Genomic DNA, 17,139 nt, shown 5'->3' with positions numbered 1-17,139 from the left:
CACAGCAGTGTGTCCATCTGCTGTCTGTGGAACACAGCAGTGTGTCCATCTGCTGTCTGTGGAACACAGCAGTGTGTCCATCTGCTGTCTGTGTGGAACACAGCAGTGTGTCCATCTGCTGTCTGTGTGGAACACAGCAGTGGCATCAGCAGGATTAAACCAAAAAGTAGTTCCTCATTTCAGCGCTTTTAAGTCAAAAGCCGTATTCGATAACCTGCAGAAAACAAAAGTTTGACAGTAACACCAGGCCTCACGTCCTCATTTTAGAGTTTCTCTTCCCTGGAACAGATTTCATGTTCCAACCGAGGGGGGCTGGCGCTGTCTTAGTGTCTAGGGCTACATCGAATACCCTTTTTGCTCTGCTAAATTGCTGCACTAGTCCACACTTGACTGGTGGGGACCTCGTTCTAATATTACTCTAACTGTTAGTTGCTCCTGGCATTCTCTAATTCCTGCTCTCCTCTCTCCGTCCCCCTCCACACATCCCACCTGTGGGATGTGTGGATGCGTGTATGAGCTGTCAGCATCTGCCTGGTCGTCGGTCTGCCAACGCTGGACCTGGTCACCAGTGGACATCGATCTGTGACAGTCTGCCAAAGCTGGATCTAATCACCAAGTGGACATCGGTCTCCCTGACAGACAACAGCGAGTTCCCGGTCCCTCCCTCACCCCCCTGCCTGTGATGCTGCGCCGATCACAGTCCCCAGCCCTGTGGCTACCTCTGCTAAAACTCTGACCCAAGTTGAACACTGGATTTTGGTGTTTCAACACCCATTGACACTTCCCTGCTGTATAACTATTTTAAGCCTCTGTTCTGCTCCTCTCTTTCACCTACCATTTCTGAAGGAAGGGTTTTCATCGTCTTCCTTGAGGGTTTAGGTTGGTTGAGGGGCGTATGTGAAGCCCTCTGTGACATTGCTTGTAAAAAGGGCTATACAAATACATTTAGATGTTATTTGATTCACTTCCCCCTGCAAGGTATCCATATCGAACACGATTTTTGCCAATTTCAAATAAAGTGAATTGGTGCAACGTAAACATGAATTCACTCACTCTCTCACACACGCACGCACGCACATACAAACACACTAAGCCTTAGTCCAGGCAAACACACAAACATTCATACACAAAACACACCCCAAGCCTCAGTCCAGGTACACACACATACACTCACACACACACACACAATGATAGAACCCAATAATTATAACACTTCCTTCTGTACGTGAGCTGTTGCTTCGTGTCACACTTCCTCCAAGAGAAACGGCCCAGACAGCGCTAGGATTTCAGTATTTCTGTGTTTCTGTAACACCTCTGAGTCCTCCTGCACCTGCCCACTCAGCTGGGAGAAAAGCCTCAGGACAACCCCAACTTCTCTCACACCTACTGCTTCATATCTCCCATCTCGTCATCCTCTCTCTACCTCAGGGATAGCCTCTTTTTGGGAGGGTCCCTCCTCTCCTCCCTTCTCCTCCTGTCCTCCCTTCTCCTTCTCCTCCCTTCCTTGTCTCTCTTTCTAGCCACCTTCCCTCATAGCCTGCTCCTGTCCAGCCTCTTCTTGGCTGGGTTGGGGTACTGGGGGTTCTCGATCACCCCTTCCCCAAACTTGAGCTCCAGGAAGGCCCGGTGGTTGTTGGGTCCGTACGCGGTGACGCCGGCGAACGTCATGGGCACCAGCGGCTGCAGGAAGTGCTCGGGGAACTCCACATCCTGTTTGTGCTCGGTCCAGGTGTCCTTGGTCATCACCCCGTTGCGGGGGTAGAAGGGCCAGAGGTCAACGTGGAGGTGGTTGGCCTCGCTGTACTGCACCCTGTAGAAGTCCCCTTCCACCGCCCGCTCCCACACAAAGCCATTAGCGTCCACCAGGGAGCCCGAGTCCAGGTTCTTCAGGTAGTCACAGTTGGGGATGTCCTCCAGGTAGATGCCCAGGTCCACGTCGTAGTCCCAGGGGATGATGTCCTGGTGGCGGGCCGCTCCCAGCAGCGTGCCCCCTTCCAGCCAGTAGCGCACCCCGGAGCTCTCCAGGATGTTGATGACGTACTTGGTGGTCTCTCGGAGGGCCCGCAGGCAGCAGGGTGGAGTCCAGCGCTCCAGGTACAGGTAATCGGGCGTGTCGTCCCTCACCGTTCCAAAGCAGCGAGGAGTCTCCTGGGATACAGGGGGGTGGAGGGGGGGGGAAGAAGAGGAACAGTTTCAGCCTCATACGAATTCAAAATGCTTTTTTAACGGGTCTAAAGTTTAGAAAGGTTTATGAAAGTATGCAACAGTGATTCTGTACAAATGAGGATCGGGAAAATCATTCACTGCACACTAAAACCACAAGTAAGTAGCGTGGCAGAATTGAGTGTATCTACCACAAGCAACACAATCAAAAAGAGAGATAAATCATTGAAAACAAAGTTGAAATCAAAGTACAAATATATAAATAAACAATGCATATTTCGCGCATCGTGCCTCAACGGCATGCATTCGAACGTGGTCACACATGGTCAGAGTTCACCTTCCCACAGCCGAACCACTGCTCCTTCCCATCCGCCAGCAGCAGACGCTTCAGCCCGAAGCTCCTCATCAGACGAGCCGTGCTCTCCTTCAAACGCGTGTCCGCCTTCCACTGGTTGTGGGCGGAGCTGAACAGCGGCCTGTGGCCCGCGGCAAAGGCGGGGCTCTCCAGCAGCTTGACCTTCCAGCCGCGCAGCGAGGTCTGGATGAACAGCGAGGTCATCAGAGGGCGCCCCAGGGGGACCGACAGGTTGAAGAGGTCCTCGGACCTCATCAGCACAACGGCGTCGCCCTGCAGCGCTGTGCACACGCTCCCGCTGCTCCCCGACGTGCCGGGCGTGTAGGTGGCCGTCCACTCGCGCAGGCTCACCCTCAGGCTGAGGCACTGCACGGCAGAGCGGGCGAGCACGGACGCCGCCACGAGCCTCACGGGCCCGCCGCCCTCGCCCTCCAGCTCCCGGATCAGACGCTCCACCAGACGGCCCTGCTCCAGCTCCACGCCGTCGGGAACCAGCAGCACGAACTCAGTCTGGACGTGGAACTCAGGCCGGTGGGCCTGCGGGGGCTGGTCCGGGCTGGGGGTGAGCACCAGGAGCCGGGCCCCGTCAGAGAGCGCCAGAGGAGGGTAGGGAGGGGAGTCGGCCACCGCCAGGAAGGGCAGCTCGGGCCGCTGGCGGAAGAACGACCTTGCCACGTCTCCCACATAGTTCTCGAAGTCCTCGAACTCACGGAGGAGGACGGTGACCCGCGGGCCACGGGTGTTGCCTTCTCCGACTCCCCCTCCTGCTCCTCCACCAACCCCCCCCACCCCAGCTCCGGGCCCGCCGCCCCCCTGGCCGGACACAGGCAGGGGGGACCTTCTGGAGCCCCTCCCTGGCTCGCCCCGTCTCCTCTCATTCATCTGGTGCTGGACATGGGACACGTAGTAGATGATCAGCAGGTTGAGGACGATAACTGCTGCCAGCAGGCCCCAGAAGCCCACACGCATGGTTGCCCCAGGCGTTTAAATGATTACAGACCCACAACTCTGTTCTTAATGGGTTCTGTCCGCGCCATCGGGATGCTAGCTCTCCCGTGGAGTAGCTGGGTGGTCCGATGTGTCACACTGAAACACACACACACACACAGCTATGGGAGAGGTTTGCTTTGGATTACCCTAGCCAAACCATTGACATGGATTGCATTGCTTTCGTGGTTCGTGACAATCCATTTCGATCGGTTCCATAGCACATTATGGCGAAATGGCATTCATGTCATCAACCAATTGGAATTGCATTAAGATTTTAAACTAACGGAAACTGAATTTACCTGTAACGTAGCTTTAGAACCAAGGATCATAGTTGCCCGGCAGTAAACATTAATATTTTGCAACGAGTCATTGCCTTACGGTTGTAGGCTACAGGAGCAATACGTATATGTTTTATTTGATTTGAAGAACAAATCCAATATATTTAAACCGATACGTAGATCTATGCATACGAATGAACTATGCGGTCGAGATGTAGATGCCCATATAGCCTATTTTCTTGTATCGGAAACCATCTCAGAGATAGGACGGAATTGGCCTGCGGTCACTATGTTGCAGGAACCAAATTGTCTGTTTACAGAGTTGAATACAAGGGATAGACCGATTAAAACCAGTCTTGTTTGGATTGTAGCAAGATCTACCAAGAGCTCACTATTTAGCATCAGCTCCTAAACCCCTGCATTATTTGTTTCGTGAAAATGCCTACCAACGTTCGTGCTGGTAACCGGAAACGAGCTAAATCCTTTCAGAATAAGAGTATATAATAAACCAAATTCCGGAGTATATAATCTCTCAAAGGGTTTTGTCATTCATATGATGATGTCATTTGTGTAACTATACATGTTTGATTTGGAAAATGGCTCATTTGATGTTATTAAACAACAGTTCGGTTGGGTCACAAATCTGTCACTTAACAATTTAAGCTTTTATTTTGGAATTGCTAAACGGATGTTTAAAGGTTTTTGCTGCTGTTAAGCAAATCCTGCTTTCTACGTGAGAGAGGAAGAAAGAGGGGAAGGCTTGCTAGAGTGGAAGTGTTGGGTCTGAAAGGGACGGGGTTATTATTCTCGCTGCTTGTTTCCACCTCCTTGTCCTGGCTTGAGCTCGAACGGTAAAATGGAGGCGGAAAGATCCGGCGGAGTAGCGGGAGGAACGAACCAGAACGCTGGAGGGAGCGGCGTGGGGCGCAATCCGAACGGGCCGAAATCAGGACTCGGGCAGGCGACAACAACAGCGGCCGCGGCGGCAGCAGCAGGGGCGATGGCTGGATCGTCGCAGCCTCGGGAATCGCAAGACGGGGACGCAGGCCTATCGCTTCCTGGGATCTTGCACTTTATCCAGTTCGAATGGGGACGATTCCAGGCCGAGAAATACCGCTGGGAAGCCGAAAGGGACGAACTCAGGGTATTTGTTCATCCATTTATTTAGATATATATGCACTACGAATGCATGCCTTGTTTGGAAGTCGTGACCGCTCCTACATGGATTAACTCTATCGATAAGAAAACTAGTGAGTCCGAAATATTGTCTATAAGTGAATGATGCCTAAGGCGGTGGTGGCGATGCTGCTGGACAGAACTGCTTGTTTAAAAGATAACCTTATCTTAATATCCACGAGACGCTTGATGTAGTGACAATGTCAGTGCAAGTCTTAACCTATCAAAGTCTTAAGTTGACCACGGGAGCTTGATCTGGCTTCATCCTCGAGGGCAGCCTATTGTTGAGCCGTCCCGGTTAGTATGGTTAGCGTTCAGTGCGATGATGTTGCACTAGGCAACTAGCTGTCTGGCACCTTACCCCTATCTCGTTCAGCTTTAAAGAAGGCGTTAATTGGAACGCGGCAGATCACACAGGTGATGGTGTTAATAAGATGGTCGTCTGGGGGCCCTAACAGTTAGTTAACGTTGTTGAAATGAATAGCTAGTTGATTCAACAGTCCGTGGACTATTGTCCACTCCACCTTACGATCGGATCATTGTCTGTTTTCCTCTGTGTGAGATTACAGTGGGTCACGTGACTCGCTGTCAATTACAACTTGGATCCAGGAGGACGCATGCCGTTATAGACCAAATTTCGGAGACACAAGCACAGTCAGTCACGCGAGCTAATCTGAAAAAAATAAACTAATGACGTAATGCGGTTCCAACTGTACAGACACACAGACACACTGTTTCGTATCTAGAGTGCAAATAATGTTTCTCTCTGCTCTCTCTCCTCTCTCTCTCTGATGCCCTGTCATCACACACAGCATGTGACTTGTAATAAGCATGTTGAATTATAGATCAACCACACACGTGGGCATATTCCTAATGTGGAGAATCATATCAGTCCCTGTTCTGATGCTGATGCTGGTGCTTGCTTGGTGCTTCAACCTATACGTGTCTATAAATAGAAGGCACATGAAATATAAATGAACAACATAAGAAAGCAACTCCCATGCTCTTATAGAGGACGGGGGGCAGAGGTGTGTCATGGTGACCATCACGGTACAGTAGCTGCTTCTTAGCTGTGTGTGTGTGTGTGGTGGGGGCAGGGGGGATGTCACAAGCCCAATTAGATGCATATGGCAGAGAGAGAGATGGAGTGGAGGGTGAAAAAGAAGCATCTGAGCGTGCCTCGTTCAAACAGAACGTTGGCCTAGCTTACATAACAATACGCCAGTGACTGCTAAAATAACAAAACTGCTTTGTGGCGCACACAAACACACGTGCGCACACACACAATCAAGGATGGGCATCCATGGATTTTGTGGCCAACATGTATGTATTAACATATAACACACCATGCCAGTGGTGTGTTATAGGGTCATGCTAGCTTGTGAAGATTCAGACACACACAGGACATGACACACTAGTATTCCGTTACTACTCTGTGCACATGCTTGTTACACAATTGGTCACCATCTCTCAACATTTATTTTTATGAGTCAGAAACACACACCGCAATCCTCTTACCGAGGGTCATCAATCGATGTGGAAATTATTCCTGGCATTCTCTACAATGTGACGTGTGTGTGTGTGTGTGTGTGTGCTTATGTGTGCAGAGATAGACAGGGCACAGTTTGTTACTCTGTACGTGTGAGCGCGAGGGTTTGACGGAGAACAGGGGACAGTGTGTTACCGTGTGTTTATGTGTGTGTTTATGGGAGAGAGGGGGTGTGTGTTTGGGAAAGAGCGAGGTCGTTAAAGAGGACATCTGTGGTACTGTGTCTCTGATGACAGGTTGGCGTGAGGCTCCACCCCTTTCCGGGTCAGGTGTGACATCCCCTCATGATCATGTGACCACAGGCTAGCTGACAGGTGGCAGGGGCCGCCGCCTCCACACACACAAACACACCAATTCACTTACACGCATGTAGTCCCACAGTCAGTTCTGTAGTAATTGCACACACGCACACACACACAGCCCTCTTCTATCTCTGTCCCAGATAAGTCCTGTGCTCTACTTGTTGGCCTGTAGTGGATCCCTGAGGGAGGGAGAGATGGAGGGAGGGAGAAATGGCAACAGGACAGGGGAGATGATGGCTGCCCTTGACCCTGTTCTGAGTGAAGGAAATGCGGGAGAGGAAGGAAGAGAGGCCGCATGAGAGGGAACGAGAGAAAGGGGAACAGGGTGGAAGGGAGGGAGGGAGGCAGCATGAGAGGGAACGAGAGAAAGGGGAACAGGGTGGAAGGGAGGGAGGGAGGCAGCATGAGAGGGAACGAGAGAAAGGGGAACAGGGTGGAAGGGAAGGAGGTAGGCAGCATGAGAGAGGGGAAGGATGCTAAGGGAATACTGAGTGGTTGAATGGGTAACAGGGAGAAAGACCCCTCCAGAGACACCAACATGAGGCCGACCTCTGGAGAGATACCCCCAGAGTAGAGAGATACCCCCAGAGTAGAGAGAGACCTGCGGAGAGAAGCCCCCAGAGTAGAGAGAGACTTGTGGAGGGATGATAGCAACATAAGTGAGACATGTCCTTGGAGATGCCAACACAGGGGAGAGAAGTTCTACTGTGGTGCTCCTTGTCTGCAACACCTGGGGTTCACCTGGCTGACTGACTGAATGTTAGCTGGCTAGTTGAGAGGCACTGGCTGACTAGTTGCTAGCTGGTCTGCTGGCTGTGTGTGTGTGTGTCTCATTCCATGCAGGTCAGGTGAAGCTATTTCAGGTAGTGTGTAGAGTAGACCAAGCAAGTTATAACATGCTCCAGAAGCAAAGTGTGACAGTGGAAGGGATGGTATGTATCTGTTGTCTAGAGCCACTGAAAAGTTCTGTGTGTGTGTGAGAGAAATCGGAAGGTGTGTGTGACAGGTTATAGCTTGTCTGTCTTAGTGGACCTGAACTAGACCCTCACAGTCCTACCTCTAAATGAGAGAAGAGAGGCATTCCTTACATCCCTCTGGTTTCTGTCTTCTCCATCTCTCCCCTTACTGCTTTCTCTCTCCCAACAGCTTTTCAGTTTGTCTTTGTGTTTCTCTATTGCTGCCTCTGTTCAGTATTCATTCTTATATGGGCTTGTAGGCTTGGCTCTCTAAGCAGCTGCTACTGTAGTTTATGTGTATGTGTGTGTGCGTATAGGCAGGCTACCATGCATTTTTGCTGGGTGAGTATCTTCTCATGTAGACCTGAGTGGCCAGCCCCATGAGGCAGCATTTTTAGACTGCTCTACTTCCACAAAGCTTAACACACACACACACAAGAGAAATGAACTGTGAAAACACATCAGGGGCACTACTTGGCAAAGCAAGAGAGAAAGATGAAGACGAGCGTGAGAACAGGCGTGAGAACGAGGGAGACAGAAATGGAAGGAGGGAGAGAGAGGGGGGGGAGAGAGAAATAGAGAGAGAGAGAGGGAGGGGTAGTGAGGGAGGGAGGGAGAAGAGTGAGGGAGGGAGGCAGAAGAGTGAGGGATGGATAGCATGGGAGCAAAGATATGAGAGAATGGCTTCCTCTCCCCCCGGCCTGGCTGTGTGCTGCAGACACATGCTGAAGTCCCTCCACACAGCCCTCTGTGTGTCCTCTTTACACTGAACTTTGTAAAATCATCTCAAATCGCAATTCCTTTACATGTCAGTCAGAACATCAGGAAACAAAGAAGGATGGATGAAGGGAAGAAAGAAATGAGGGATGCAAGGAAGGAAGGCTGGCAGGAATGAAAGGAGGAAGGATGGCAGGATGGAAAGGGGCAAGTACTGTGGATGTGAATAGTACCAGTAGTAGCTGACTTGTTTTTGCTCCTCTTCTTCTGCAGATGTGTGGTCAGAGCCTGGTCAGGAGAGCTTCTAAATACAGAGCTGTGGTTCTCCTGACCACTCCTGACCACACACCCGCCCACCACAGCCCTGTACTTAGCCTGTCCCCGGAGAGCTGCAGGCCAGTCTGGGCTGCAGCCTCACTCCTCCTGCCCTCCACACTGGAGGATGAGACTGTGTGTGTGTGTGTGTGTGTGTGTGTGTGTGTGTGTGTGCGGGCGAGCGAGCGAGCGAGCAAACGATTAAGTGTGTGTGTGTGGCTTTGTGTTTGTGTGTGTGCGCGCTTCTCATGCCTTATCATACATGACTGTTCTAACATTCACATGCTCTCTGTTGCCCTTCCTCCCCTTGCCCCCCCCCCCCTCCCCCCTCCACCTCCGCCTCACCCAGGCTCAGGTGGCGTTCCTCCAGGGCGAGAGGAAAGGCCAGGAGAACATGAAGCAGGATCTGGTCAGGAGGATCAAGATGCTGGAGTATGCCCTCAAACAGGAGAGGTGAGACAGAAGCACACACACACAGACACACACACACACACACGCAGTCTGTGTTGTGCGCTCACTCACACAGGCCCTCTCTGGGACCTCCAGCCTCTCTGGTGTGTGGTCCTGATGTCCCTGTCGTCTGAAATCCGAGTGGTGTGACACTGCCCTCGTGTGGTGGCTGCTGTGATTACAGGTCCAAGCACCAGAAGCTGAAGACAGGGAGTGACCAGAGTCCAGAGGACAAGAGACCAGAGGAGGCGGAGCAAAGTACGACACACTGGGGAGGGTGGAGGAAGCATGCTTAAGGGAACAACCAATGGTGGAGGAAGCATGCTTAAGGGAACAACCAATGGTGGAGGAAGCATGCTTAAGGGAACAACCAAGGGTGGAGGAAGCATGCTTAAGGGAACAACCAAGGGTGGAGGAAGCATGCTTAAGGGAACAACCAAGGGTGGAGGAAGCATGCTTAAGGGAACAACCAAGGGTGGAGGAAGCATGTATAAGGGAACAACCAAGGGTGTAGGAAGCATGTATAAGGGAACAACCAAGGGTATAGGAAGCATGTATATAAGGGAACAACCAAGGGTCTATAAAGGGCCAAAGGGTGAATCTTATCCTACAAGCATGCTGAATATAAGCTCTGTGGATATCTTCTTATGTAAGACATCCTTATGTAAGGAAGTCCAGAGCTCATTTAGTTCCGTCCCATTAATCAGCCTATTTAAGGAAGTTGTAACTAAGATTGACTACAGTCTAATGCTCTGGTGTTGTTTGACAACTCTGCCGTAGTACCCAATGGGCCTGCAGAGACTGACTCTGAGCCAGCCAATCAGATGTCATGGAAGGAGGGTCGGCAGCTACTGAGGAAGTAAGGCTTGTGTACACACACCTCTTAGGCCTAGTCACAACAGGGGATAGGCAAACAGTTCAGTGGGTGGGTGTTGTCTTTTGGTGTCATCCTTATTGCTTCTGTACATGGGAAGGTTTTAACTGTTGGTTTAATGTGTGTGTGTGTGTGTGTGTGCTCGTAGGTACCTGGAGGAGGTGGGCTACTCAGACACTATCCTGGACATGCGTTCTAAGCGGGTGCGCTCTCTCCTGGGCCGGACCAGCCCAGAGGCCAACGGGCCCGCCCCGAGCGAGCCCCCCCCAGACCCAGAGCCCCTGGCAGGGGGGGAGTCTCTCCTGGTCAGACAGATCGAGGAGCAGATCAAGAGGTGAGACACTGCTCGCTCACATACACACACACACACGCTCCTAAACTCTCAGAAATGCTCATGTTTGCTCGTGAACACTCTCACATATACATATACACACACATATGGACTCAACACCACACACACACATGCTCAAATACATCCTCAAACCTTTATGTGTGTGTGTGTGTGTGTGGTGTGTAGGAATGCAGGGAAGGAGAACTCCAAAGAGCATCTTGGAGGCTCAGTGTTGGACAAGATCCCCTTCCTGCACGGATGTGAGGATGACGATGAGGATGACAGCGACGAGGAGGATGACTTCCAGGGCATGGGCACGGACTGCGTCGACGGCTCCCGCAAGAACAAGAAGCCTCGAGTCAAGGTCAGCCTGGACGTGGAGTTCTCACAGACAGAGAGAGAGAGAGCAAGAGCGATGTTTTGAGCAAATATGATGTCTATAATATGTATTGGAGTTTTTTATATACTAGTGTAATAATTGGACCAAAACACTGTTCCTATTGGTCCAGAAGACGTTCTCAAAAGTTAATAAATCCGTTTATATACCTCCTGAAAGTTCGCAGAGGTAAATAAACGTTTTTACGGACCTAGCAACAAGCGGTTGCCTTGGAGATGTAGCCATTGACCTTAACAACGTGGCATCTGCTCGGCAACAAAGTAGCCTAAATTGCCTAAAAAACAACCAAATATGGTTTTTGCACAGGTCCGCAAACGCCCCGCAACCGCTTCCCGTTTTAAAGAAGTATCTGAAGCAGACAGAAGACGAATTGATGTTGTTGATATGTTGCGTTGGAGGTGTAGTGACGTCACCAGTGCAAGTGCAGCTGATTGCTCTGACAACATGGCGTCTGCTCCAGATTCTACGTGTTTGATTTCTGATCTTCCCACGTATTGTTGTAGTATATAAGAAACCAGCAAACGCTTTGTCGCCTCGATTTGTTAAAACTATTTGTTTGTTAACCGAGACCGTAGGTTAACAAACAAATCGTTTGAACAAATCTCGGTTTACAAAGGCGTTTGCAGACCTGTCGAGGACTAAACATTTGCAGTATATAGGAGAATTTCTCCTTTTCTCTCTTCTCTCCATACTTACTAATTTAATATATCTATCTTTCTGTCTCTCTTCTAGATGGGTTTGGAGCCTATGACCACAGAGTTGGACCCTGAGGATGATGAAGATGAAGATGACTCGGAAGATGCCCTCGGCGAGTTTGACTTCCTGGGCTCGGGGGAGGAGGGGGAGGGGGCAGGAGAGGCCCGCATCTCCGGTGATGGACGGGAGCTAGGTACGCTGTTGCCTTAGCAACAACCACCCGCCACCACCACAACAACAACAGCAACAACAACAACAGCAACTACTACAACAGCAAACAACCACATCATCATCAGCATCTTTCCGTCCTCTCGTCTGTATAGTTTTCTACCCCTCTTTCTCTTCCTCCCTTCCTCCCTGCATTCTCCTCCTCCTCTGTCCATTCTTCCCCACTGTCTGTTTTTATCAAGTGGCGTGTGTAAGGCTCTTCCAGCTCTGTAGCGAAATAAAACCATTGTCTTTGTCAAACTCTTGCCTCTCCGTGCCTGTTTCACTCTGTAAAAATCTCTCACGCTCTCGCTCCCTCTCGCTGTGGTCCTCTCTTCCTCATTCTCCCTCTCTCATTTTCGGTCTCTCTTTCTCTCTCTCTGGGTTCCAATGTGTCATGCGTGTCTTTTGTTGTCCTATTTTATGTCTTTCTATTTTTTCTTCTTTTGGTCACCTTTCAAAGCCCCTGGCAGCCATGTCCCCAAGCCCCAGAAGTAACCTCTCGTTCTTGAAGTTGGAGACTGGGGCTGGGTGAACACAAACACTGATTATTACCCTCTCCTCATCTCTTATGTAGAAAGAAGATTCTAGTAATACACTAATTCTCTCAGTGTGCTTATATAAATTCAGACAGGCCCAACAGGTTCAGATTCTCATCCTCCATAAGCAAAGCTCCATATCTGCTGCCAAACCAGGTAGTAAAACATGTTGTGCAGTATGTGGTTGTGTTTTATGGATTTGTCGTAGTGGTAATGCCTAATACGGCCTCATGTAGTTCCTTAGTTGACCACTAGAAGGTGTCATTTCTCCGGTGGCATCTATAAACGTGTGTAGATGGCTGCTGGAGGCTTTAAGGAAACTCCGCATGCCGTTTCATCCGTTCCACATTTTTGTTTTCTTTGTTGTTAGTTTTTTTTGTTCTTTCGTTCACTGAATGTTTTGTGGCTCTCTTTCTCGCCCCTTTGCGCTCTTTTCCAAACCTGTCCTTGTGGAAGAATGGCTTGACCTTTTTCTTTCGACACGTCTTCCTTTTCCCCCTCTCAACCTGTCCGCTGCCCTTCATCTCTCCCTTTTTCCCTTTCTCCTTTCTCTGTCTCTCTTTCCCCAACCCCTCCCTTCCATCACCTGCTCTGTCCTCCTCCCCTCCCCCCTCTCGCTGCATGACTGGGTGTTATGTTGTGTCTCTCCTCTGGGGGGCTCCAGAGGACCGTAGAAACCAGCTCCAGGGCATGATGTCGGACTTCCCCCCCAAACCCTCCCCGCCCCCCTCAGTCTCAGGACAGTCTCGCTCCGGCGAAGGTAAGACCCCTTTCTCCTACTGCTCCTCTCATCTCCTCCCTTCCCCCAAGTCACTCTCCTGCTCTCAACCCCCTTCCTGTCTGGACCTGGGTCTATGTAGTTGTTGTTGTTAGGCATATTGGATTGTTCTGTGATGCAATCCTGTGTGTGTGTTGCTTTATAAAGAGTCTGTTTGAGGCAGGTCAGTTGTGTGTTAGCTGATGCTCTAATGTGTGTGTGTGTTGTACTGTAGGTATCAGTGGGTGTGTGTGTCCTCCCATCCCCTAGGTGGCGCTCTGGGTTTTTCCTCTGACGTCTTCATCCTAGATGCCGTCGGGGGTGGAGACATGAACCTGGGCGAGCTGGCTGACCTTACTGTCGCCAATGACAACGACCTCTCCATGGACGTGAGTTCACAATAGCGTGTTCTATTGTTCAGTTACTCTCACACACGCAAGTCCCTCATGCTGTTCTTTTCATTGTGTGTGTGTGTGTGGGTCTGTGTGGTACTAGATGCAGGATAACCGGGAGGAGTTTAAGAAGACGTGGAACCCTCGTTTCACCCTGCGGAGCCACTTTGACGCCATCAGGGCCATGACCTTTCACCCCGAACACCCGGTGCTCATCACAGCCTCTGAGGACGGAACACTCAAGCTGTGGAACCTCAACAAGGCCATGCACTCCAAAAAGTGAGAGCCACACACTGCAGGAGAACCCACTAGTAGGGCAGGATGATAGTTGACCAAGAATGTATCAAGTACAGGTACATTGACAAATGGGACAGAAACCTGAAAGGGATGTTGGGTATCAGGGTCCATGGCAGGGTCAACCAGCTGAGTAGATGGGGTAGGTAGTAGCATGACAGGAGTAGCTAGCTAGGACACTGTAGCTGTAACTGCTAGCTAGCACATTGCTGTAGCTGTAGCAGCTACTGTGTCGTAGCTGTAGCAGCTAGCTAACTCCCTGTGGTCTTCTGTAGGAACGCAGCACTGGATGTTGAGCCCATCTACACGTTCAGAGCACATAGGTGAGTTCAAACCTTGCGAGCACACCCCCCCAAATACATATGTAGTCAGCTTGAGTGTACTGACCTTTTTTGGCTTGTGTGTCAGCGGGGCAGTACTGTCTCTGGCCATGGGGGGTGAGGGGGACTCGTGTTATAGTGGAGGTCTGGATGGAACTGTACGCTGCTGGAAGATTCCAGACCTGAACGTTGACCCCTACGACAACTACGGTCAGTTTCTCTCTTTCTCTCTCTGTCACTCTCTCTCTGTCAGTCTGTCTCAGTCTGTCTCTCTCTCTCTCTGATTTGTCAATGTGCTTTACTAAATCAGCCATAGTCATTCTTTGTCAAACCTCTGTGTTTCTTTATTTCTCTCTCCTATATCTCCCTCCCTCCCTCCCTCAGACCCAGGCATAGAGAGCAGTGTGTTGGCAGGCCACGAAGACTCTGTGTGGGGTCTGGCGTACTCCGCCCCCCTCCAGCGCCTGGCGTCCTGCTCCGCAGATGGGACTATCCGTCTCTGGGATCCACAGAACTCCTCCCCCTGCTTATCTGTCTTCAACAAGGAAAGAGGTGTGTGGTGAAGATACGTGAAGCAATTTGGCTTAAAAGAAAGAACTTATAGCTCCAAATTAATTTCAGATTTGAAAATGGTATTTCTATTTTCTCCTTCATCCTCTCCTCCAGAGCACGGCACGCCGACCTCTGTGGCGTTCGTGACCTCTGACCCCTCCCAGGTGGTTGTGTCGTTTGACGGCGGCGAGACGCTGCTGTACGACCTTAACACAGAGCAAAGCATCATGGTCCTGGAGACCCAAACCAAGGACGGTGAGTCACCGGATTCCGGGTCACAACACAGAATGTTACGGAACATTGGAATCAGAAGTTCTGTACAGAGTGGACCATAAATCTTTAACTTGTCGTGTGTGTATATATGTGTGTGTGTGGCCCCAGCAGGCAGCGAGCTGATTAACCGTGTGGTTAGCCATCCCTCTGAGCCCATCTCCGTCACAGCACATGAGAACCGCACTATCCGCTTCCTTGACAACAAGACGGGTGTGTTTGTGTGTGTGTTTGTCACTCATTTAGGTTGATGTGTATTTTTCTGGGATTCCTTGGGTTAACTGTGTGTATGTGTCTGTGTAGGTAAAGTGGTCCACTCCATGGTCGCCCATCTCGATGCAGTCACCTGTTTGACCACGGACCCTAAAGGCACTTACCTAATCTCTGGGAGTGAGTACCTGGCCTCGTTTTGGTTTACTTGACTTCATCTGAATGAGACGTTATTGAAATATACAACCATTGAAAGACGGCATGAAATGAATAATCGTAAGATGACATGATTTAAAACCCAGTGCAGGTGGGCTGATTCTGCTGTGTGCATGTCGCCCCCTGCAGGTCATGACTGCTCGGTGCGTCTGTGGATGCTGGACAACAGGACGTGTGTCCAGGAGATCACCGCCCACAGGAAGAAGCATGACGAGGCCATCCACGACGTGGCCTTCCATCCTTCCCAGCCCTTTATCGCCAGCGCCGGGGCCGACGCACTCGCCAAGATCTTTGTCTGAGGAAGAGGAGGAGGAGGAGACAGAGGATGGGACCATGCCATCATCATCATCATGCTTACATGCCAATACAAACACGTAAACACACTTTTTCTGAGACAAATGCTGAAACACGTACACACACACACACTGAACTGTGTCCTGCAGCCCACTGGTTGGGTTGCCACAGGACTTCATTTCCCCATCCTTTTTTAGTCCCATAATGCCTCAGTAACTTGCTGTGATACTACTAATCATTCTGCTTTTCAACAAACTCACTGGGCTGCTCTGTGGTTGATTAGCTAGGTCTGGAATAGACCGCTCTGCACTACACCACTCTGTTCCCTATATCTGCCAGTTGCTATGACACACAGTGCTTTGGAACTGGTGACACTAAGCATGCCCGTGCAGACCAAAACATACACCCGTACACACGCGCGCACACACACACACACTATACTTCCTTGTTCCGTTAAAAGCCTGTTTTCGTTTTAAGAAACACACCCGTTGCAAACCTGTGTCTAAGTTCCTCAACACTGCTCAGTTAGGCAGCGAGGGCCATCACCAAGGGGAGGCACATCTCCAAACACTCTCCAGTGCTAGGTAGTTAGTTAGCTGGTCAGGGTGGGTAGGTTAGTCGTCTGGATGGTTAGTTATGCTAGTTAGCCAGGATAGGTGTGTGTTCTGAGAAGGTTCCTTAACAGTGTATGGATAATCAGCTTTACTTTCATTCTCTTGGACCAGACTGAGTTGAATGGTGTTCTATGTTCCGGACATTTCATGAATGTATGTGTGTGTGTTTGAGTGCTTGTGTGAAAGATGGCTTGTTACACTGCACAATATGACTTATAAACAGTCCTTTCTTTGCTTCTGAAGATTGTAGTCTTATCTTCATCATCATCACTATTATCCCCACCTATTGCTACATGAGGGAGGGAGGGAGGGAGGGAGGGGGAGGGAGGGGGAGGGAGGGAGGGAGGGAGGGAGGGAGGGAGGGAGGGAGGGAGGGAGGGAGGGAGGGAGGGAGGGAGGAGACTGAACACTCCTACAGGGAACTCATGGTAGGCAGGGTGTTAGTGTATCTGCTCACAGCACTAGTCATATATTGGTGCTAAGACCATATTAGTCTGAGTCTAAATCAGGGACCTGTGTGTGTGTGTGCTCTGGTTCCTCTTCCTGCCCTGCAGTGGGCAACAGTTGCCCTGGAGTATACCTCCTAGAGGGCTTAGCGGTAGGAAACTGTCGTCCGTGCTGTGTCAAAGGACAATGTGAGTGGGAGAAGTCCAGAGGCCTTCAGTGTAAAATCCCTCAGGATTGGCCTGAGACCTTTTCAGAACTATTTAAAACATGCTGGAAATGCTAAGAGAGCAAATAACAACACTACACCCCCCCTCCCCCCCCTCCCCCCTCCCCTCGTGGAGATAATAAAGAGAGGAGAGAGCTGAGGTCGAAGCCTGAAGCCTGGGCCCCAGAGGTCAGGGGTCAAGTGTTCCTCGGTAGCCAGCCCCAGGGGTCCTCACAGGTTATTTGAGTGTGTTCTGGTCAAGTGTCATTGGGC

At 50.5% G+C, this 17,139-nt stretch overlaps 3 protein-coding genes across 4 annotated transcripts in view; 1 reads left to right on the top strand and 2 right to left on the bottom strand.

Annotated features, from left to right (window-relative positions):
• fxyd6 (FXYD domain containing ion transport regulator 6) overlaps positions 1-17,139 on the bottom strand; it is a 234,223-nt gene that overhangs the window by 97,398 nt on the left and 119,686 nt on the right. The window lies entirely within an intron of this gene.
• On the bottom strand, positions 1,474-4,015 carry fkrp (fukutin related protein). Its single transcript, XM_067245780.1, has 3 exons — positions 3,808-4,015; positions 2,501-3,604; positions 1,474-2,148 (listed from the first exon to the last, which is right to left on the bottom strand). The coding sequence occupies exons 2-3, from the start codon at positions 3,485-3,487 to the stop codon at positions 1,531-1,533; spliced, it is 1,605 nt and encodes a 534-aa protein (XP_067101881.1). The 5' UTR covers positions 3,488-3,604; positions 3,808-4,015; the 3' UTR covers positions 1,474-1,530.
• strn4 (striatin, calmodulin binding protein 4) lies at positions 4,544-16,508 on the top strand. 2 transcript variants are annotated; one of them, XM_067246160.1, is made up of 17 exons: positions 4,544-4,930; positions 9,151-9,254; positions 9,436-9,509; positions 10,032-10,110; positions 10,274-10,459; positions 10,643-10,820; positions 11,586-11,742; positions 12,960-13,055; positions 13,323-13,441; positions 13,548-13,723; positions 14,014-14,061; positions 14,147-14,268; positions 14,443-14,610; positions 14,725-14,865; positions 14,995-15,093; positions 15,184-15,270; positions 15,436-16,508. In XM_067246160.1, exons 1-17 carry the CDS (start codon positions 4,643-4,645, stop codon positions 15,603-15,605), a joined length of 2,292 nt encoding a protein of 763 aa, XP_067102261.1. In that variant the 5' UTR covers positions 4,544-4,642; the 3' UTR covers positions 15,606-16,508. The 2 variants fall into 2 exon arrangements, with proteins under 2 accessions (XP_067102261.1, XP_067102260.1); XM_067246159.1 differs by having other exon boundaries at positions 14,992-15,093.

This window comes from Osmerus mordax, chromosome 11 (genome assembly GCF_038355195.1).
Source record: "Osmerus mordax isolate fOsmMor3 chromosome 11, fOsmMor3.pri, whole genome shotgun sequence".
Classification (NCBI taxonomy): domain Eukaryota; kingdom Metazoa; phylum Chordata; class Actinopteri; order Osmeriformes; family Osmeridae; genus Osmerus; species Osmerus mordax.
Note: the sequence above shows the minus strand (reverse complement) of the source record. Positions and strands in the feature narration are given on the sequence as shown.